The sequence below is a fragment of the Lactuca sativa genome, chromosome 4 (assembly GCF_002870075.4).
Source record: "Lactuca sativa cultivar Salinas chromosome 4, Lsat_Salinas_v11, whole genome shotgun sequence".
Lineage (NCBI taxonomy): Eukaryota > Viridiplantae > Streptophyta > Magnoliopsida > Asterales > Asteraceae > Lactuca > Lactuca sativa.
Genome location: NC_056626.2, coordinates 112,899,683 through 112,919,891, shown reverse-complemented (window position 1 = coordinate 112,919,891; position 20,209 = coordinate 112,899,683). Strand labels below are relative to the sequence as shown.

General features: G+C 34.3%; 2 protein-coding genes across 3 annotated transcripts; both read left to right on the top strand.

Moving 5' to 3' along the window:
- The first annotated feature begins 8,796 nt into the window (after positions 1-8,796).
- Positions 8,797-10,785, top strand: LOC111887736 (3-hydroxy-3-methylglutaryl-coenzyme A reductase). The gene is made up of 2 exons (XM_023883898.3): positions 8,797-9,258; positions 9,357-10,785. Exons 1-2 carry the CDS (start codon positions 8,877-8,879, stop codon positions 10,643-10,645), a joined length of 1,671 nt encoding a protein of 556 aa, XP_023739666.1. The 5' UTR covers positions 8,797-8,876; the 3' UTR covers positions 10,646-10,785.
- Positions 10,786-13,691: 2,906 nt separating this feature from the next.
- Positions 13,692-17,208, top strand: LOC111887738 (SURP and G-patch domain-containing protein 1-like protein). Of its 2 annotated transcripts, none has more exons than XM_023883900.2 (9): positions 13,692-13,826; positions 14,735-15,086; positions 15,435-15,552; positions 15,693-15,799; positions 15,951-16,088; positions 16,176-16,310; positions 16,385-16,564; positions 16,641-16,819; positions 17,004-17,208. In XM_023883900.2, the coding sequence occupies exons 2-9, from the start codon at positions 14,759-14,761 to the stop codon at positions 17,028-17,030; spliced, it is 1,212 nt and encodes a 403-aa protein (XP_023739668.1). In that variant the 5' UTR covers positions 13,692-13,826; positions 14,735-14,758; the 3' UTR covers positions 17,031-17,208. The 2 variants fall into 2 exon arrangements, with proteins under 2 accessions (XP_023739668.1, XP_023739667.1); XM_023883899.2 differs by having other exon boundaries at positions 13,700-13,826; positions 14,719-15,086.
- Positions 17,209-20,209: the final 3,001 nt, after the last annotated feature.

Genomic DNA, 20,209 nt, shown 5'->3' with positions numbered 1-20,209 from the left:
TAATTGCTTAGTTTATACTGCTATATATAATCTGATATCGGATAGAAAGTTAATTGGGTGAATCTGCCCTAAGTCCACAACCCAACAGGGAACAGGAAGCAAGGCGGAAAACACACATTTAACTGCCTATTGGGTATTAGTTTTATATATCAACATGGTGTATAAACTAAGGTATTATAGAGTTACTCACCTAAAGTCTTTTAAAATTGTATTGACTTAATAAAATCGATTAAACCCTTATCTGGGAAATCTCGAATTTTATATACCAAAAGTACTGACTTTGAAAAGTAAGTTTTGTACTTAGAAAAACTGTGCTTCGAATCTGTGTCCTATAACCTGATCCATACCTGGTACCCTTATGATGACTTAATGTATACTAAGCATAAATATATATAGAATCGGGTAGATAATAGATTGGGTGAACTCGTTCCAAGCCCACAACCCAACGAGGACAGGAAATAAAGCGAAGAGCATGCATCCTATTAGCTGTCGGAACCTATTGGTATATATGTATCCTATAGTGTATACATTAAGGAATCATAAGATTACCATTATGGTCCTAACTTTTAGAAGTAGCCTTCTACCAAGACCCGACTGTTTTGAAAGTAGCCTTCTACCAAGACCCGACTGTACGACTATTATTAATTAAATCTAACCTACCTCATTGATTATGTGAATATGACACATGGTAAATGTATTAATAATATTGAAACTGGAATTTTATATCCTTCTATAATTGTCGTATTGACAGTGTAAGTACTGTAGTATTTGTAATAAGTGACTACTTTTAGTACTATTTTGCCTTAATTGAGGGTTAAGGCATAATGTGATGGCTAGATCCTATGCTAAACGCTCCCTTGTCAAGAGATTTTAGGAACTACACGCGACCCCTGCATGAGTGCAAGCCGCGAACATCCACATTACTATGATCATGTATACCCAATATAACTATCACAATGTAGAAGTGATTCATTGGTATAGTTAGATCCTGAAATCATTCCATGCTATAGCACCTTATTATGTTTTGTTCTGTTATTGTGTAATGATATCGTATTTATGTAAACGTATTCATGTAAGCGTATCTACGCAAAAGTATTTAAGTGAACGTATTGCATTAGTATAGACTCATGAACTGAACTGACTCTTTGTGTACTTCATTGTACTAGAAGTAATGAATAGCATTCTCCTAAACTATACCTATAATAGTTTACTAATGTTCTACCTGGACTGTTACTGAAAAGACTCATTTATCCACTAAGTTATGCTTGTACTTTAAAAACGAAGTTTTGTATAACTATAAAGTAACATAACCTTTAAGAGTTTTGAAATGTTTTGACAAACTTATAAATAACATAAGTAACATTTTGAAAGATGTTTATAACAAACATTTACACAATTATCATTGTGTTCAACTTGTATTCCCCCTCTTAAAACAGTTAAAATAGTTAAAAGGTTCATAATGGGGTATGAACTCACCTGATGTGGGTGATTCAAACGGGTATGCGCGTACGAATGAGAAGTTCCACAAATGAAGTCCCATGACACAATAAGTCCTAAACGGCATATAAGGACATATTGACATGAATATAGTGTTTATAAACAACTATATGAAATAAAAAACCTTCCGGGACTAGGAAACACCTTGGTTAAGTGTTGGAATCACATGTGATTCAATAAAGGGAAGTGGAATGACCAAAACATGAGTTTAAGGTCTTGTGACCATCACTCATTGAGTTTACGGTCGTAAACCCATGAGTTTACAGCCGTAAACTCATTACACTTTGACCAATTTGAGTTTTGAAGCCTTCCAAGTCATACTAAGCATTCCTACTTCATGTTTAAGCCTTAGGAAGTGATTAGGGCAACAATTCACTCCTAAATGGAGTTTACGGCCCATGGACCATTTCTCCATGTGTTTGCTGCTGCAAACTCCTATGGACCATGGTATTTTGATGTTTTCAAGTCCTAAACACTTCAAGGTAAAAGTCTAGGCTAGTTTCTAGGCATAAGGAAGGAATATGGGACATCATAACACACTTTGGGGTGTTTATGGTTTTGGGAGATCCCCAAACCGTAAACACATATAAATGGGGTCTTTTGGTGGTTTTTATGTGCTAAGGACATCAAGGGGAGGTTCTAGGTTTGTTTCCAAGGTTTGTAGGGACATAGGGCACACTTTGGCCCCATTTTTAGGGTTTACAGTCCAAGAAGATTCTTGGGCCATAAACACCTTGTCCTTGTGACATTTGGATGATTTCCATGATATCTAGGCATGTAATACACTTTAATACACTCTAGGGTTGAAGTACTTACAATTTGGGATGAACGGTTGAAGATCCTTGGGAGAGAAATCGAGTTTTCTCTAGTTGAAATGGAAGAAATGAACGAAAAATGGTTAAGTCTTATTTATATAGCCTTTAGGGTTTACGACCCTAATGCCATTATGGACCGTAAACTCTAAACTCTTGGGGTTTTTGGAACCTAATTGATGTACAATAAACACTAGGGCATCCTCTCTCCAATTATCTCTTGAAGTACTAACTTTAAACCATTCAAACTTATTCCAAAAGCTTGAAAGTTATCAGAAATAGTTTTGACTTCTATTGAAGTGGATGGTTGTACATAATATAAATTTTTGGGTTTTCACAGTTGTCAAGGAAAGCTATATAGAAAAGTCAATGTGTTGATTGCTGAAAAAAAGATCATAAGATGAATATGTTTGACTGTCGTGATGGTTTCAAGAGGATAAATGAATTTGTGTCAAATAGGCAACCAAGTTTAAGGAGAATTTGGGACCTTAAAAAACATAGATGGTGTGAAACAAGATAAAGAATAAAACATCATTAAAAAGGTATTTATAAGAGCAAATTGGTAATAAACAAATGAAAGTATGTTTCTATTATGGTAAAAAAAAAATGTAAGTGCATCATCAATATTGGTAAAAAGAGTAAAGTATGTTGCTTGACAAAGCTTACCATAAGTACTCATTGAAATCAACACAATTTCTCCATGCAGAATAAAGTGCCTTCCCGTTTCATTGTTATCAGCTTCCTGCAAAGAAAAAGTCAAGACTTTTCACATATAAAAAAAAAATTCTTGAAATGGTGAAAGTGGCAAAGTTTGAAATACATGTACATGACATACTGCATCAACAACATCATAAATAAGACATATGACTTGTTCGAGAAATGAAACACCATTTTCAATAATACTACTAGTGGTTGGCTTTACAAGTTGCTTGCTCATTAAGCCACACAATTCGTCTCCAATCTGTTTATTAAACTTTGAGTTAAACCTTCTAGAACATATGAATGGCTTTTTATTCACCTACATGTCAAAGAAAATATCTTACAGGATGAAATATATAACATACAAATTCCATAGAGAATCGAACATTGGTAGCTTCACCCCATATCAAAAAGTATAAAGAGATAAAAAGAATATTTTTTTTCTTTATTGGTACTTGAACTACAAAAGCAAAAGAAAAAAGCTAAGGGGTTTGTGCTCTAGCTAACCCTAAAAAGATGTAGGGGTAGAAATGTCACACTCGCTCCATATTATTGGGACGTTTTGGTAAGCGAACAACAACCACCAATTGATGTAGTTATCAACAGACTTCAAGAATACTCTCTCCATAGCAGCCTCATCTAGTTTATAAAACAAATAAAAATATGTCATTTATAACAGAAAGAGTTGAACAGTTACTCAGTTAGCAAAAGAGAAAGAGCATATTGGGTCCTTATTAAAGAGTGTTGTGTCAAGAAGAATGTCATCTGATCTTTCTTCAAAAACCCGTGTTGTTCTCTTTTAATAGAAACTAAAGTTCGTATATTTAACAAAAGTAAAAAAAACTATTTTTTCATAAGTATGATGATTAAGTTTGTTATGGCTTCATTTTAGATCTTTTGTTCTTGGTGTTATACTTCTTATTCTAAATTATAATGTTAGGTTGGTGTGACAACCATAAAAATCATGAAAATTTAAAACTTTTTTCAAGCATCCAAAAACCATTATTTATTACAAAATGTTTTCAAAATAGTTTCATATCAGAGTATCCCTGAAATCAAAATCATAAAATTCGAGGAGGTGCACGATCAAACCTTCTCCTCCCGCGATCATCCGTAGTAGCTAAAACAAAATCCAAAATTGTAAGCCCGAAGCTTAGTGAGTTCCCCCAAAATACCAACGCCATACAACCATAACCATATCTTAAAAAACAACATGCATATAAAGGCTACAGTGTGACTGGACTGCCCTCACTGGGCCCTCAGTGGCCCACTCTCAGAACCTTCAGCATGTCTGGTCTGCCCTACCGGACCTTCAGCATGTCTAGACCGTTCGTCGGGCCTTCGGCTTGACTGGTACGCCCCATCGGGCCTTCAGTCTATTCGGGTCGCCCTAGGTATGTTGGCCTAGAACACAAAGCAGGACCACCTCAACCCACTCGCAAACATACAATCAAGATATATATATATATATATATATATATATATATATATATATATATATATATATATATATATATATATATCAAACGCTAGCTAGAATTTACAAACAGTCAGACCGATCTAACAGATCATTAATCATAACATCATCCTATATACCAGGATACCGACCTTACAGGCCACTAAGCATATCATCATGCGATGGCCAGGATAAAAATCCAAATAGAAGGGCTGGCATTGGTGCCTTCAACCCTGTTGATATAGTGAGAAGTACTCACCTCACAAGTAGTGTTGAATCAAGAAGATCAACCCCAAACTCTTGGCTCCAAACTCAACTGCATGTAACCAACATATGACTGATTCCATTAGAATCCCAAATTACCAAAATACCCTCAGATGTCAAACTTGGTCAACCCTTGGTCTAAGTCAAAGTTAACGGTCAATTTCAACAGTCCATGTTGACCCAACTCGTCGAGTTCATCTACTGACTCGTCGAGTTCCTTCAGAACTTAGAAACGGAAAACTCGAGTCAACTTGTCGAGTTACCTGAGTAACGTGTCGAGTTCTTCAGTGTCCAGAAGACCGGGAAAACCCTAATCAACTCGCTGAGTCATCTTACCCACTCGCAGAGTTCACTCAGAATCCAGAAGGCGGGTAAACCCTATCCAACTCGTCGAGTTGGCTATGCAACTCGTCGATTTCCTTCAGCCATTTTCCCATTCAGACGCTTTTAAGTGAAACCAAGGCTTCAAACTATAGATCTAGCCTCCAAGGCTGTAGTTACCACGTAAAGTTGCTAACTTTACGTGCATGCAAGGCCTCAAGAGGCTAAAACACCCAAAAATAGTCTTAGAAAGAGGTTTAGGGCATGAAGAAGGGCCAAAGCTTGATAAAGTTGAGAACTTTATGTCCATGTGGGCCTAGAGGAGTACAGATCTGATCCCCTTACTTCAAAACGTGCTAAATACCAGAAATACCTTAAGAATAAGCTAAAAATGACCCTAAACTCTTGAACGGAGAGATGTAACAAGGAAATGATCAAGGTAATGACTTTTTACCTTCAAATGAATGCCAAAACGAAGTAGATGCTAGATCTACAAGCTCCTTCTCGTTCCAAGCTTCTCAATCTTCAAGTCTCTTCAAGAAATGCACCAAACACACTATTTAGCCTCACACACACTCAAAATAGGAGGTTAGCTCGATTAGGGTTTGTTTTTGGACGTCAAGGTGGTAAGGGAGGTTGTAGGGAGGACTTAAGGTCCTTTAAATATGGTTGCAAACCCTAAAAAATATGGTTTTCAAGCACAGCCTCAACTCGTCGAGTTGGTTCCTCCAACTTGTCGAGTAGGTCCTAAAGTTCACACGACCTGATAAGTTTCTACACGACGAGTTAGGGCAGCCAACTCGTCGAGTAGATCTAAAAATATGAATATAAAAACTTCAAATTTATACATAGGAGTCGGAATGTTACATTTTCTTGTTGACTTATTTTGATTTGATATTCATTTTGATAATAAAATTTAGATTTAGATTCTATGTTCTTAAAATAAAATTAACAAGAGCGAAAGAATTCTAGCATTCACGTCAAACTCCTAAACTTAATCTAAACTTAATCAGCATGTTAATTTGTATAGTATCAACAATTTTGGTTAATTGAAAGCTAACAAACAATAAATAATCAAATTCCAAGTGATATATAAGCAAAATTGACCGAAAATACAAAAAAACTCTTACAAACAAAATTGATCGAAAATATTAGAAAACCTACTACAAGCAAATTTAGTTTTTTATAATCGCCATTCTTAAAATCGAAATTATGGATTTGTAACTTGACTTCAGGGAAGACGAGAGTGTCTGCAGTGTCGACGAGGAGCATGGCCGACGAGGGGGTAGGGCGGACGAGAGACGAGGAGCATGGCCAACGAGGAACATATTTTTGACCTTTTCCCCTCTTTAAAATTTTAAGAATGTAAATACAGAAACGAGGGGGAACGAAAATTAATCCGATAAAATTTATAGTGGCATATAAACAATAACTTGTTAATTCAGAAGAAAACATTTATTGGCATATAATAAATTGTATGAGTCAAAATCAAAATAATTTAGTGGCATTTTATATCATTATGCCACAATTAAAAATGAGTATTAATGACATAAAATACTAAGTGTCATTAAATTTATTAATTTTTATAGTGGCATATAATATATGTCATTAAAAACGTCATATAGTGGCACAAACGTATTATGTCGTTAAAAATGTAAGCTACTAAATGTCATTTTCTTTGTAATGAATATTGAATATGTTTACACATATTATAGTTCATTTTCCAATGTCTTTTTATTATGTTAATCCAAAGCCGATTATTTTTAGAGCAACTAATTTGTATTTTAGAACTCATTTAACAAATTTATAAACTGTCAGTAATATGGTTAATTGAATAATTGATACATTTTATGAATTTTTTAAAATTAGCGATCTCAATTTTTAGTCTTCCTATTTTAACTAATTTAATTGTAGTATAATTTTGACCTTTAGATATTAATTCTTGTATTTCTAATTGCTTTTCTTTTAAGTGTTTTTTTGAAGTTCTTAAGTCTTGCAAAAAAAAATTTAAAGTAAATTAGCATTATAATTGTTATCGGAATTGCAATATATTTGAGTTTTATTACTCATATTTGTTGTTTAAAATTTTGAAGTTCATCTATAAAATTAGATTTAGTGTGACTAGGTAAACTAGTTTTATTGTTTTGTTCATCTTGTTAAAGTGGTTTAGGAATGAAATTAGTATAATCAACAACCATTCGTTTTAAAGATCTTGATTTTGAAAATGAAGGTTTTTTAGGTGCCAACTTCTGGAATCGAACTTGTTGAAAATCGAGATAACAAAAAATTTATATCAACTGATCCATCATTATGTTCAATAATATTAGAAATTTATTTTGAAGAATCTAAAGCTTTTGGTTTAATAACGTTTTGTAAATTCCAATTACATGATTAGGTAATTTCTGACCATTTAAGCATTTTAAGCATATGAACCTTAGTATACTTAGTATTTGTTTCAAAAATAATTGTTTTATTTCTTAGGCTTCATAGACGGGTTCTTGGTTCTAACGTGGTTGTCATGGTTTTATAACAAACATGATAGATTGTTAATAAAGGCTTGGTATTATCTTTAAATTCTAAATTTTTTGTTTCTACTGTTAAAACTAAAGTATCTAATATATTTTTATCGAATAATCTTACACAAAAATTTGGATAACACTTGAAATAAATTGGTCCGTTAGTAATATTTGTTTTTGTTATAGCTAAAATAGAATTTTGAAAATCTTTATGTCTTTTATCACTTATAATTAGGAGAATAAGAGCATTAATATCATTTCTAAATAAAGATTTAATAGCAATTTGTATTAAAACGATATGAAGAAATTTATATTTTTGTCTATGTTCTAAAATAGAATTAAGTGATAATAGATTTAAATTTTGTTGGTTTCGACCAATAGACAGAGTTTGTTCGATCATTTTGATTAAGTAACTTTGAAAATATTCGACAGTTCATATTTTATATATTGTATTTATATTTGTTTTTGTTATTGTCCAATCATTTAAACTTTGTTCTATGCCATCAATAGTTTCTTTAATAGAATTTATTTGATTATTATCATAGTCTCAGTGTTACCATGAATATATTTTTTGGGTAATATGCATGAAAGCATACATATTTGATTTATTTTGTTTTAAGATTTTATAAGAAAGATTACTTGTTTTATTAATGATGAACAAGAGAAGCTGTCTCGACGATATTGTGATTCAACACCACAACTTACATCTTTATCTGTGCATCTTACGCTAATCCAACCAATCACTGATCTTGACTTTGAATCATACTTATTAAAACTTATAATATATATATATATATATATATATATATATATATATATATATATATATATATATATATATATATATATATATATATATATATATACACACGTGTTTGTGTGTGTGAGAGACCGGAAATTTAAGAGAATAAGTTGTAAAAGAAATCGTAAGAAGCTAAAGTAGACATTATGATAGTTTGCTTTTGCTGCTTTAAAAAATAAAAAGGTATTAAACTATTTGAAAAGATAATTTTAATACAAACTAGTTAAAAATAAGTTTACAATTTACCTATTAAAAATTAATAGCTCTCGTGTGCATGCTTGACGTGTACTAGGGCACAAACATATATTGTATTCTATAAAGAGTTAAAAGACAAAATGACGAATAAAGTCCTCCCCATGTAACTTCGAGGAAGTAGGATCTTTCTACTAAGCCGGCATTACATTTACATCTATAAATAGCACTCCATATGTTATCCACTTATCATCGAAAAAAGCCTCTCATTTTAATCAATCCACCACACCGGCGGCCACCACGTACTAGAAATTAAAATGAAATCCTTCGCCGTTGCCGATGACCAATTCCCCAAGTCGAACGACAAGAAAGTGGTGGATTGCTCAAAATCTAATGCATTCCCTCTGTTTAACACCATCTTCTTCGCTTTCTTCTTCTCCGTTATCAGTTACCTCTTCGTCACCTTCCGCCAAAAGATCCACACCGCCACCCCTCTCTATCTCACCTTATCGGAGATGGCTGCTGTCGTCTGCTTTGTCGCCTCCTTCGTCTATTTTCTTGGTTTCTTCGGTATGAACTTCCTCCAGTCCATGCCGTTTCCAGATGAAGAAGAAGACGATGAACTTGAAGAAACAAACGCCAAAGAGATCATCCATTCAACCAACTCCGCGGGCTGCGTTACCAAGATTTCCGATCAAGGTATGAATCATCATCATTGTCGGGATAAATTTTTAATTTTTATACGCAAACAACTTAAGTAATCCGTATGTAAATTTTTGCTCTCTCTATATATACAGATTTTCTAACTCCACTCCCTAAGTCCACCACTGCCGTTGAGTTACTCACGGCTACGACGGAAGATGAGGAGGTGATACAAGCGGTGGTTACCGGACAAACACCCTCTTACTCGCTCGAATCAAAGCTTGGGGACTGTAAACGTGCAGCGTTCATCAGACGACAAGCTTTGGAGAGGATAACAGGAAGGTCTCTTGAAGGTTTACCGTTAGATGGTTTCAACTACGAATCGATATTAGGACAGTGTTGCGAGATGCCGGTGGGTTATGTTCAAATTCCGGTGGGTATCGCCGGGCCGTTATTGCTCGACGGAATGGAGTTCTCGGTGCCGATGGCGACCACAGAAGGGTGTCTTGTGGCTAGTACCAATAGGGGTTGTAAAGCCATCAACGCTTCCGGTGGTGCCACCAGTATCCTCCTTAAAGATGGCATGACTAGAGCTCCGGTTGTCCGGTTTGCCACCGCCAAGAGAGCGGCAGAGTTGAAGTTTTTCTTGGAGGAACCACTCAATTTCCAGACTCTAGCTTCTGTTTTCAACAAGTCAAGTAGATTTGGAAGGCTTCAAACCATTAGATGTGCGATGGCCGGAAAGAATCTATACATGAGGTTTACTTGCAGCACTGGAGATGCAATGGGGATGAACATGGTTTCAAAAGGTGTTCAAAACGTTTTGGATTATCTCCAGTCCGATTTCCCGGACATGGACATCATCGGCATCTCCGGCAACTACTGCTCCGACAAGAAACCGGCTGCTGTCAACTGGATCGAAGGCCGTGGCAAATCAGTGGTATGTGAAGCAATCATAAAAGAGGAGGTGGTGAAGAAGGTGTTGAAAACCGATGTAGCTTCGTTGGTGGAACTAAACATGCTAAAGAACCTAACTGGATCAGCCATGGCCGGAGCTTTAGGTGGGTTCAATGCCCATGCAAGTAATATCGTGTCGGCGGTGTACTTAGCCACCGGACAAGATCCGGCCCAAAATGTGGAAAGCTCACACTGTATTACCATGATGGAGGCCGTGAATGGTGGCAAAGATCTTCATGTTTCAGTGACGATGCCGTCGATTGAGGTGGGGACAGTGGGTGGCGGGACGCAATTGGCTTCACAATCGGCGTGCTTGAATTTGCTTGGGGTGAAGGGTGCAAACAAGGTGTCGCCTGGATCTAATGCACGACAGTTGGCGAAGGTGGTCGCCGGGTCTGTTTTGGCCGGAGAATTGTCTCTCATGTCAGCAATCGCCGCCGGTCAACTTGTTAAGAGCCACATGAAATACAATAGATCCAACAAATAGGTTTCGTTGTAAAGTTGTATTCCTATACTTTTATTTATTTGTTATCTTAATTATTTTTTAAATAGTAAATGAATCTTATAAAAAATTAGTGTATTTTTCATTGATTTATTTATTATTACAGCGATGATACATCTTATTAATTTGTGTTTTTCATATACTAGGGCTTTAATTTTAAATTTGTTGTATAATCATGAATTAGTATGAGCGTTATTAGATTTTCTAAAGTATAGTGTAATGAGACAAATTTGAGAATATAATGTTATAATTTAATAGATATTCCAAAATAAACGAATTGCTCTTAATTTGATTGTGGACAATATGTGACATGTTTTAATTTGAGAGAAAAATAAATGAATTATTATTATTATTTTTTGCACCCATCAAAGATTACAATAACACCTTCGTTGTCCTTCTAGAATGTTATACAAGAAAAATTTTAGATCATGAAAAATTCTCTATCTTTGTTGATCTTATAATTGACTGATACTCATAATATTTTAGATCATTCTAAGACGTTTAATATCAATAAAATGCATAATTTTGGACAATATGTGACATGGTGTTGAACATTGACCATGAAAACAAAGTGGTCCATAAAATACAATGAATTCGAAGACAAGACTTCATTCAACCTTTAAATAGACATATTATTAATTGAGTAGATCATAAACTTTGCATAAATATTTACTTATCATAATTTGTTGCTTTTGTATTTGTGAAATGTCAAGCATTATAAATTTATCAAACAAACAAAATATTTTTATATTTATAAATAAGATAAAACATAGAAAAACATAATTATTTCTCTACTAACATTCAAAAAATCCTTACATTTTGTTTAGACAAAACTTCAAAAATGGTCCATATGGTTTTCGAAAATATCAAGTTTAGCCCCTAAGTTCAAAAAACCTCACGGATCGTCCCTGTGGTTTCAAAACTTTTAACAAATGGTCATTTTCGTTAACTCCGTTAGATTTTGGCCGTTAAGTGAAGGGCATTTCGGTTATTTCACTACTACAGAGACCATTTATGAAGTTTTGTCTTATTTAAATATGAAGTTTTGTCTTATTTATATATATATATATATATATATATATATATATATATATATATATATATATATATATATATATATATATTTAATATAAAGGGGGCCCACCCACCCATCTCTCTGATCATCATCTTCGTTATGGAGAAGCTGTGAAACAAGAAATAACCAGCTTGGGGTGTGAACAAATTAATGTCATTGGGACATTTCCACAAACAGTTGGTGTGCAACTTAAGAAAATCACCATGAAATCCTTGTTTTTACTTCTAATTAAAGTCTAAATTGGAGCTGAACTCAATACATACAGATGTATAATCAAAGAAATTGAAAATATACACATAAAACCACCTTCTCTCCCAACCCTAATCCATGAAATCCTCCCGATTCCAATAACTATTGCAAACCGGTACCTAAATCCACCCACAAACCTTTATTCAATTCTTGACTCTGCTTGATCGCATCTTCCAGCAGATTGATTATCAACTCGGTTTCAGGCCTTGGAATCAGATCACCTTCTTCGACACTAAGAACCAAATCCCCCATAAAGAGTAAAGATCACCCAAGTAAGCTCTTCATTGCAAAACAGTGTTGTTTTGGAGTCGTTGAGGGTTAGTAATGGTTTTGGGTTTTCTATAGCATCTTCGATCAGCCAATTAAGTTCTCTGTGTAAACTTTCAGAGTCTGGTCCGTTATCTGAATCTATGAAAGATGAACCGACGGATGACACTAAGGTTTTCGCCCAATTCGGCCATTGTTGCAGGTCGGATAAGGTTCCGTTGAAGGTGGGTGGTCGGAGAAATAAGGGGGAGGTTAGGATTTACGGCAGTGGGTGCATGGTAAACGAAAACCGATGAAGAAGGAAATAGAGCGATTGGGGGTTCTTGATGTGAATGTAGTTGAGAGAGAAGAGTGTCGTGCCAAGCTCGAGAGATTCAAAACCCATATGAAATCAAGCTTGTGGAAATATGAATTTATGCGGGGGTTGCTTCAAATTCCAAAAGGATGCTCTCTTTCTGTGTATGAAGAGTGAGAATTGAGTGATGTTTTGGAGTTTATGATGAAGTGAAGAAGGAGGGAGGAGATCAAAAGGGTGTGTTCTTTTTAGGAAGAAGACGTACACACACACACAGAGAGAGAGAGAGAGAGAGAGAGAGAGAGAGAAAGGGGGGAGGGAGATGGGTGGGACCCCTTTATATTAAATAAATAAATAAATATATATATTTTTTAAATAAGACAAAACTTCATAAATGGTCCCTGTAGTAGTGAAATGACCGAAATGCCCTTCACTTAACGGCTAAAATCTAACGGAGTTAACGAAAAGGACCATTTGTTAAAGGTTTTGAAACCATAGGGACGACCCGTGAGGTTTTTTGAACTTAGGGACTAAACTTGATATTTTCGGAAACCACAGGGACCATTTTTGAAGTTTTGTCTTTTGTTTATATGCAGAAAGCTCTTACATTTTCAATTACATTTCATATTAACCCAAATATTCTTTTTTTTTTTTTTTTTAGAAATTACCAGGTTTTTTTTGTGACATTACATTTATCTTTTTTTCGTTTTTAGATTAACATGAAAACAAAATAAGTGAGGTTGTCTCTTGTCTAAAGTAAAACGTGTGAAATAGACTATTTGCTCAATGACTATTTATTCAAACAAAAATAAGTGACGTAGTTTAGTTCTTTTTTCCCATGTCAATCTAAAAACAAAAAGATAAACGACATAACATAAACAACCGTTAAGTTCTTAAAAAAATGAATATTAGGATAACTCTAAATAGTTTAATGAAAATATAAGAGTTTTTCTATGTATAAATAGAATATAACCGTTTTTCTAAATGATATTAGAATAAATGTTGGAGTTTTTCTACAATTTACCCTTATAAATATTACAAAAAGCTTATAATCAAACAAAATTATTTGAATTGTAGAAAAATCAGGATTTGTAATAAGGTAGGGTTCTTTTTGTAATATAAAGAACATCAGAGGGAATAAATGTAAATTATTAACAGAAGACAGCCATATAAGATTAGCCAAATCCTCCCCAAACCTGAAGCACACGCTACAATTACACAATACAATCGGGTCTATTCCCCGATCCGCTCATTGGGCATAAATATATTTTCTCAACCAGGTATGTAATTTTGATCTGTAACTATGATCTTCGGTTCGTGAATGTCTGATCTTATTGCAACTTAATTCCTCCGTTTCGAGTTAGGGTTTCTGTGCTTTTTTATCTTTCAATTTTCGAGTACTTTAAATTTTGGTTCTTGAATCTTGATGTTGATTGGACATGTGACTTCTGTTATTTTAATTGCTGTGGCTAAAAAAATATCGGTCTTCCCTTTGCCAAAATTTTCGTATAGTGTTTCGTTGGATAATTTGACATCAATAGAGTTTTAGAAGCTTTTTTAACAACCTTTGGATGACTATGGCTTTGTTAGATGAAATCGAAAAATTGATCTACTGATTGACGTTATTGTTGTAGTCAACATATCTTTGTAGCGTGGAGGTTTTGATGATGGATTGACATCTATATGCACTACGACTTAGGGTTAGTGTTGATGTGCCTTTGAGATTTTGAGGGTGATTATCTGGTTATTGCAACTTTAATTATAGTTGATTATGTAGGGATCCAATAACCATTTTGATTTTTTGATACTAGCATAAACTATAACCTTTAAATAATCATAATTTCCAAACAACCAATAGCATTAAACGTGATTATTACAATTTACACGTTACAACTTCAAGCACATCTAGTTGTTACAACAAGATTATGTAATTCTGGACTTTCAAGATGCATATCTACACCCTCCTTTGAGATTTAAAACTATCAAAAGCCTTAAATTTCGATGATAACCTAAGTAGCCCAATATGTGCTTATGCTGTGAGATCAGTATACTACACAACTAACACAAAACTCAGCCTGTTCAACATTACTCAAGCACATTTGCTCTTTTTTTGTGATATGATTCAGTTACATTACATTTCTTGAATAGTTTGTAAGCTTACTTGTCAAGCAGTGATTTCTATAAACAGCCAAAAGAACCTTGCCTCTTACCAATGGAGAAAGGAAAAGCTTCTAGCCTATTCGTGAATGATGGTTCATTTATGGAGAGGTTCAAACAACTTCAACAAGAGAAGGAAAAGGGCCCACCTTTATCAGGGTCCCCAAAACCTAACCCTGTGATTAGTAATAACAAGTCCTCTTCATCTGGCAAACTTGCATTTAGCCTTAAACAGAAATCAAAACTTGTGGCACCTGCTGTTAAGTTAAGTGAAGATGAGGAAGATGATGAGAGTAATGGAGTAGTAGGTGATTTACCATTAAAAAGGCAAAAGTTGGAGCAGCCTTATGTCTCTGACCAATCATTAAAACAAGTTTATGTTGGTAATTGTTTCTTACTTTTGATTACCTATTTCCCTTTGTATTTCTTAAGGAGTAGTTTCTGTTGTTTTTCCAAAATATCATCATCTGAAATTGTGATCTGTATCCCCCATGTTGGTGGGGGTGTTAACTGTTAATGGGTGGTGGTGTCTCTTCTTTAATATGATTAAAAAAAATAAAAAATAAAAAATAAAGCTTCTACCTTTGAATGGTGAGAAAAGGGCAAAAGATTCTTGAATTACTGGGGTCTGATGAATGCAGCTTATGCATAATACCTCTGTCAACATTGGTGGAAAGAGATGTAAGATGTTGATGCTCTTGGTTTTAATCAGTTATTTAAGTGACATGCAGCACCAAGTGATCCCACAATAAAGAAGGTTGCAGATAAACTAGCAAGTTTTGTGGCCAAAAATGGAAGGCAGTTTGAGCATATTACACGCCAAAAGAATCCCGGAGATACCCCTTTCAAGTATGTTCATAAATTGGTTTTACATTTCATTATTTTGTATATATATTTCTTGAAGATGAATGTTAAGATCTCATGTAAAATTTCCATAGGATCAGCTTTTGACATCTGTTTCATACTATCTCTTTTTGATATCTTTTCAGGTTTCTTTTTGATGAAAGCTGTGCTGATTACAAGTACTATGAATATCGGCTTATTGAGGAGGAAAAAGCTCTGACCTATTCCATGGATTCTCAAACATCACAGACTGGTTTGTGCATAACTATAAATTAAATTACAATGAACTTTTTTTATTGGTTAAAAATGCTAGTAAGTTGCTTTTATGTGTAAAGAAAATATATTTATGCCTATGTTGTTTACCTTTTCTTTATCGGCCTAACAATTTTGCAAATTTATTGAAGGAGCTGGAAAGAGTAATGCAGTGAATAATAGTTCTCAAAGATCACATCAACAACCACCAAATTATCAGATTCCTGCTTCAGCTTTATACGAGGCTACTGACAATGAACACATATCATCAAGTGAAAGGGTTAATTATGGTAATCAATTCATATCCATAATTTGTTGTTTTATATTCTTTAAATAGTTTTATGAAGCATTTTTTTTTTTTTTTTTTTATACTGTAGGTGAATCTAGTGCCCCATCAGGTTCAGATCCAATAGCAATGATGGAGTTTTATATGAAGAAGGCTGCACAAGAAGAAAAGAGGAGACAACCAAAACACTCTAAAGATGAGATGCCACCTCCTGCTTCTCTACAAGGTTAATAAATATGATATGTAGATTTTATTTTAATATTTGATTGTTAATATAAATGGTTGTTGGTTGTTATTTAGGTGGTGGGAAAAGAGGTCATCATATGGGTGATTATATACCACAGGAAGAGCTTGATAAATTCATGGCCTCTTGTAACGATGTTGCTGCACAAAAAGCAGCCAAGGAGGCTGCTGAGAGAGCAAAAATTCAGGCTGATAATGTCGGCCATAGACTCTTGTCCAAAATGGGCTGGAAAGAAGGTAATATAATAATGTTCTCTAATAATAAATTTTTGGTGGAAGGGGTATTTATGTAAAATTGGTAAGTTCACTGCAGGTGAAGGGCTGGGGAGTTCTAGAAGCGGCATAGCAGATCCAATCATGGCTGGTAATGTGAAGAAAGATAATTTGGGTGTTGGGGCTTCTCAACCAGGGGAAGTCACACCTGATGATGATATCTATGAGCAGTACAAAAAACGTATGATGCTTGGTTATCGCCATAGACCAAATCCTCTTGTAAGTACTCTACTCTTCTCTTCTTTACTTTACTTTAGGTAAATCTATTTTGGGTAAGAAATGTAAGAGCTTGGGATAATAGTAAAAAACAAAGTATATCCAGTTTAGGTGGGAGAGGAGAGAAAAGTAAATTTTTTGTTTTGTCAATGGTTTTTTCACTAGTCTTGCTATGGATATTTTGTAGGGCAACCCCCGGAAAGCATATTACTGATGGACACAAAGGACCTCAAAAAATTTGAGGGTTTATTTTCAATATGTAATGTGGATAAAGAAAAGAAGAATCGATATTCATAAAATTTATATTTCTTGCTTATTCTGTTGTGTTTCAACTGCTGTTATTACTCGATTTATGTGTGAATTTCATTTTCAATGATATGTACTTTTGCAAACTGGTTTGTTCAACTTTTTGAAATGGAGTCGGATGGGATATGTTTTTGGTTGTCTATGTAAGGGAAAAAAAACATGTAGCGCTTGTTTGCATTGACTAGCTTTTGGGAATTTTTAGTTTTTAGCAAGATTATAATTTACAAGTTGTTTTAAGTAGCATTTAATAATAAAAGGTTTATATATTATAGACAAAACTGCAAAAATGGCTTATGTGGTTTGTTGAAAATTACTATCTTGGTCCAAAAGGTTTTGGACTAGCACCGTTGGTCCAAGACTTTGATTTTACTGTGAGTTTTGGTCCAAATTTTTTGAAACTAATATGATTTGTTTTTCTTATTTATTTTTATAATTATTAACATATATACTACCTGTCTCTCTCTCAATAATTGGTGTCATCGAAAACCATCTCAACCTGTCGAGAACCACTGCTATATGTCGAAAGTCATTTCCACCTGCTAGAAATCACCAATGTGGAAAATCGCCGTCACAATTACCATTCTTGCCGGAAACCGCCTCCATTTTATCTGCACTTTGTCTCTCTGTTTGTTTCTCCACTGCCCTCTCCTTCTCTGGTAGTTGGCAAAGAGGAGGTGCTATGGCATAATGGCTCCAAGCAACAGAGACTTGCCTAAACCCTCTTTCTCTTTTCCTGCTTCGATCACCATCTCTATCTCTGTCTCTATTATGCTGCTTATATGGTCTATAAGATATCGTATGGACATGAGACACGGATATCGTATGTACATGAGACACAAATTAGAATCAATCTGATAGTCCAAGATTCTGTTTCTCGATTTTACCAATTAATGACAATTGAATTCAGACTACTAATTGAACATATCAATTTAGTCCAAGCTTGGCAAAGCACTTCAATGTCGGCAACAAATCATCGAAGAGCCATAAGATATCACTTTTCCTGTTAAGGCAAAAGAAACGAATAAACTTCGACTTATATACTTGTATCTTTTACTTACAAAATCATACATGAAACTACATTTTATGACATCATGATACTGATGCGTTTTCGCAATACCAATACGTAACTGACTTGTAAATTACAACTTATATATCTCGCTTGAAGGATAAAATATATTATCGTCTCAGAATTACTTGTGATAAAATCCATGAAGTAATTCTTTGAGCGTGGGTTTATCCAATACTCAAAATCCCCATTTTTCTAAGTACTCATGAACATTGTAGCAATCTTATTGCAATGTCTAATCCCCACAGACAATCTACGATTCAATTCATGATAGTCTTAATTCACCACTTAATTCCAAAAGTATGAGTGACTGTAGAATTTTAATAAGGAAATCATTCAAGAAGTAAAACATCCAAAGTGAAACACAATAATAAACCAATTAACTATGGTATCATACTTTTGAATATAAATAACTCGTTATTATTTAATCACCATAATAATTATGAATTTATTCGTTATATAATGGTTCGAGTAATCAACTAACCATTTGAATTAAATAACATCAGTCATGTCATGTTATGAACATGCATGTTATGCCTCTTTATGGTCCCTTCTCTATGAAAAGATCAACTAGTCATTACTCCAATGATGCTCATTTCATAATTCCAAATTCTTATCACTATCCAACATGTGGTGGAATTCTAACTTTACATGCATTGATCTCCTGTGATATCGAGATTCCAAAGTCTCAAAGACCGAGTCTTCGATATTACAAAATATTCTACTAGAACTTTGTTACTAGAAACAATTCCATGATGATGAAGTCTCAATTTCAAGGTACATTCCTTGAATACTTCTCTTACATTAAAGTTTTCAACTCATATATAGATTTTATAAGCATCTCCCATTATGGAAACATTTTCATATTTCCATATGACCATCAATTCTAACCAAGAATCATCTCAATCCAGAAATGTTTCACTTGGTCCGTTCTAAATAATATCATACCTCTAACTATCCACAGGCAACCCATCTTTGGTTAACTTCAAAATGTTCTTGAAAATTTGTTTAATAACTCTAGTAAATTAAAATTCTAGTCCTTTTTCTCACAATACTCAGAGCATTTGAAAAATTAGAATAATTGAATATTATAGCATATGTAATCGATCCTATATCCAAAGTATATGTGATTTGATTCATTATGTCTCACATAAAGATTTGATATCTTTTCAATCTCTTGCTATAATATTTTCATATATCGAATGTCCTATGTTGAAACATTTCAACATGATATTCATATATGTTGTGATATCCTTTAATTTTCAGAACCAATTAGAACTTTTCTTTACGCTTTAAAAATCATTTATTTATATTTGCAGAAAATCCCAAGACAAAAGATCATTTTGATTAGAAATGCTTGTTTCCAAAATGTTAAAACCCTAAGGATGTCATAATCAATACCACATACAACACAAACATACTGTCATACATATCTGGGTGTCCGACCTACCCTACCGAGCATATATGGGTGCTCAACCTACCCTGCGGAGCATATCCGGGTTCCCGACCTACCTTGCCAGGCATATCTTAGTGCCCGACCTACACTGCCAGGCATATCTGGGTGCCCGACCTACCCTCCGGTCTATTTCAACTGCTTATATGGTCTATTTCACCCCTACCACTACCACATAATAACATACATAAATCACATGATCATCGAGCAATACGTGAACAATGATAATTATCATACATACAACCATCATATTATGCAATAAATAAAGGGTCGGCCTTGGTGCCTTTGACCCGTAACATTCACGAAGGGAGACTCACCTCGATCCGCTGCAAATCAGATAACACTCTGCTGCGGAACCGGAAATCCCACACTAATAACAAATAAATCTCAATTAATAATTATGACATAATCCATTAACCACGACCTCAACTCATAAGTCCCGACTCCTAGGATAAAAGACCATTTTACCCTTTCCTTAATGGGTCCAACCCAAACTTGGACCAAGACCCACTAATTGTTGCAATAGTGTCTAAGGCTGTAACTATATTAGTCAAGTATTTGATCCGGT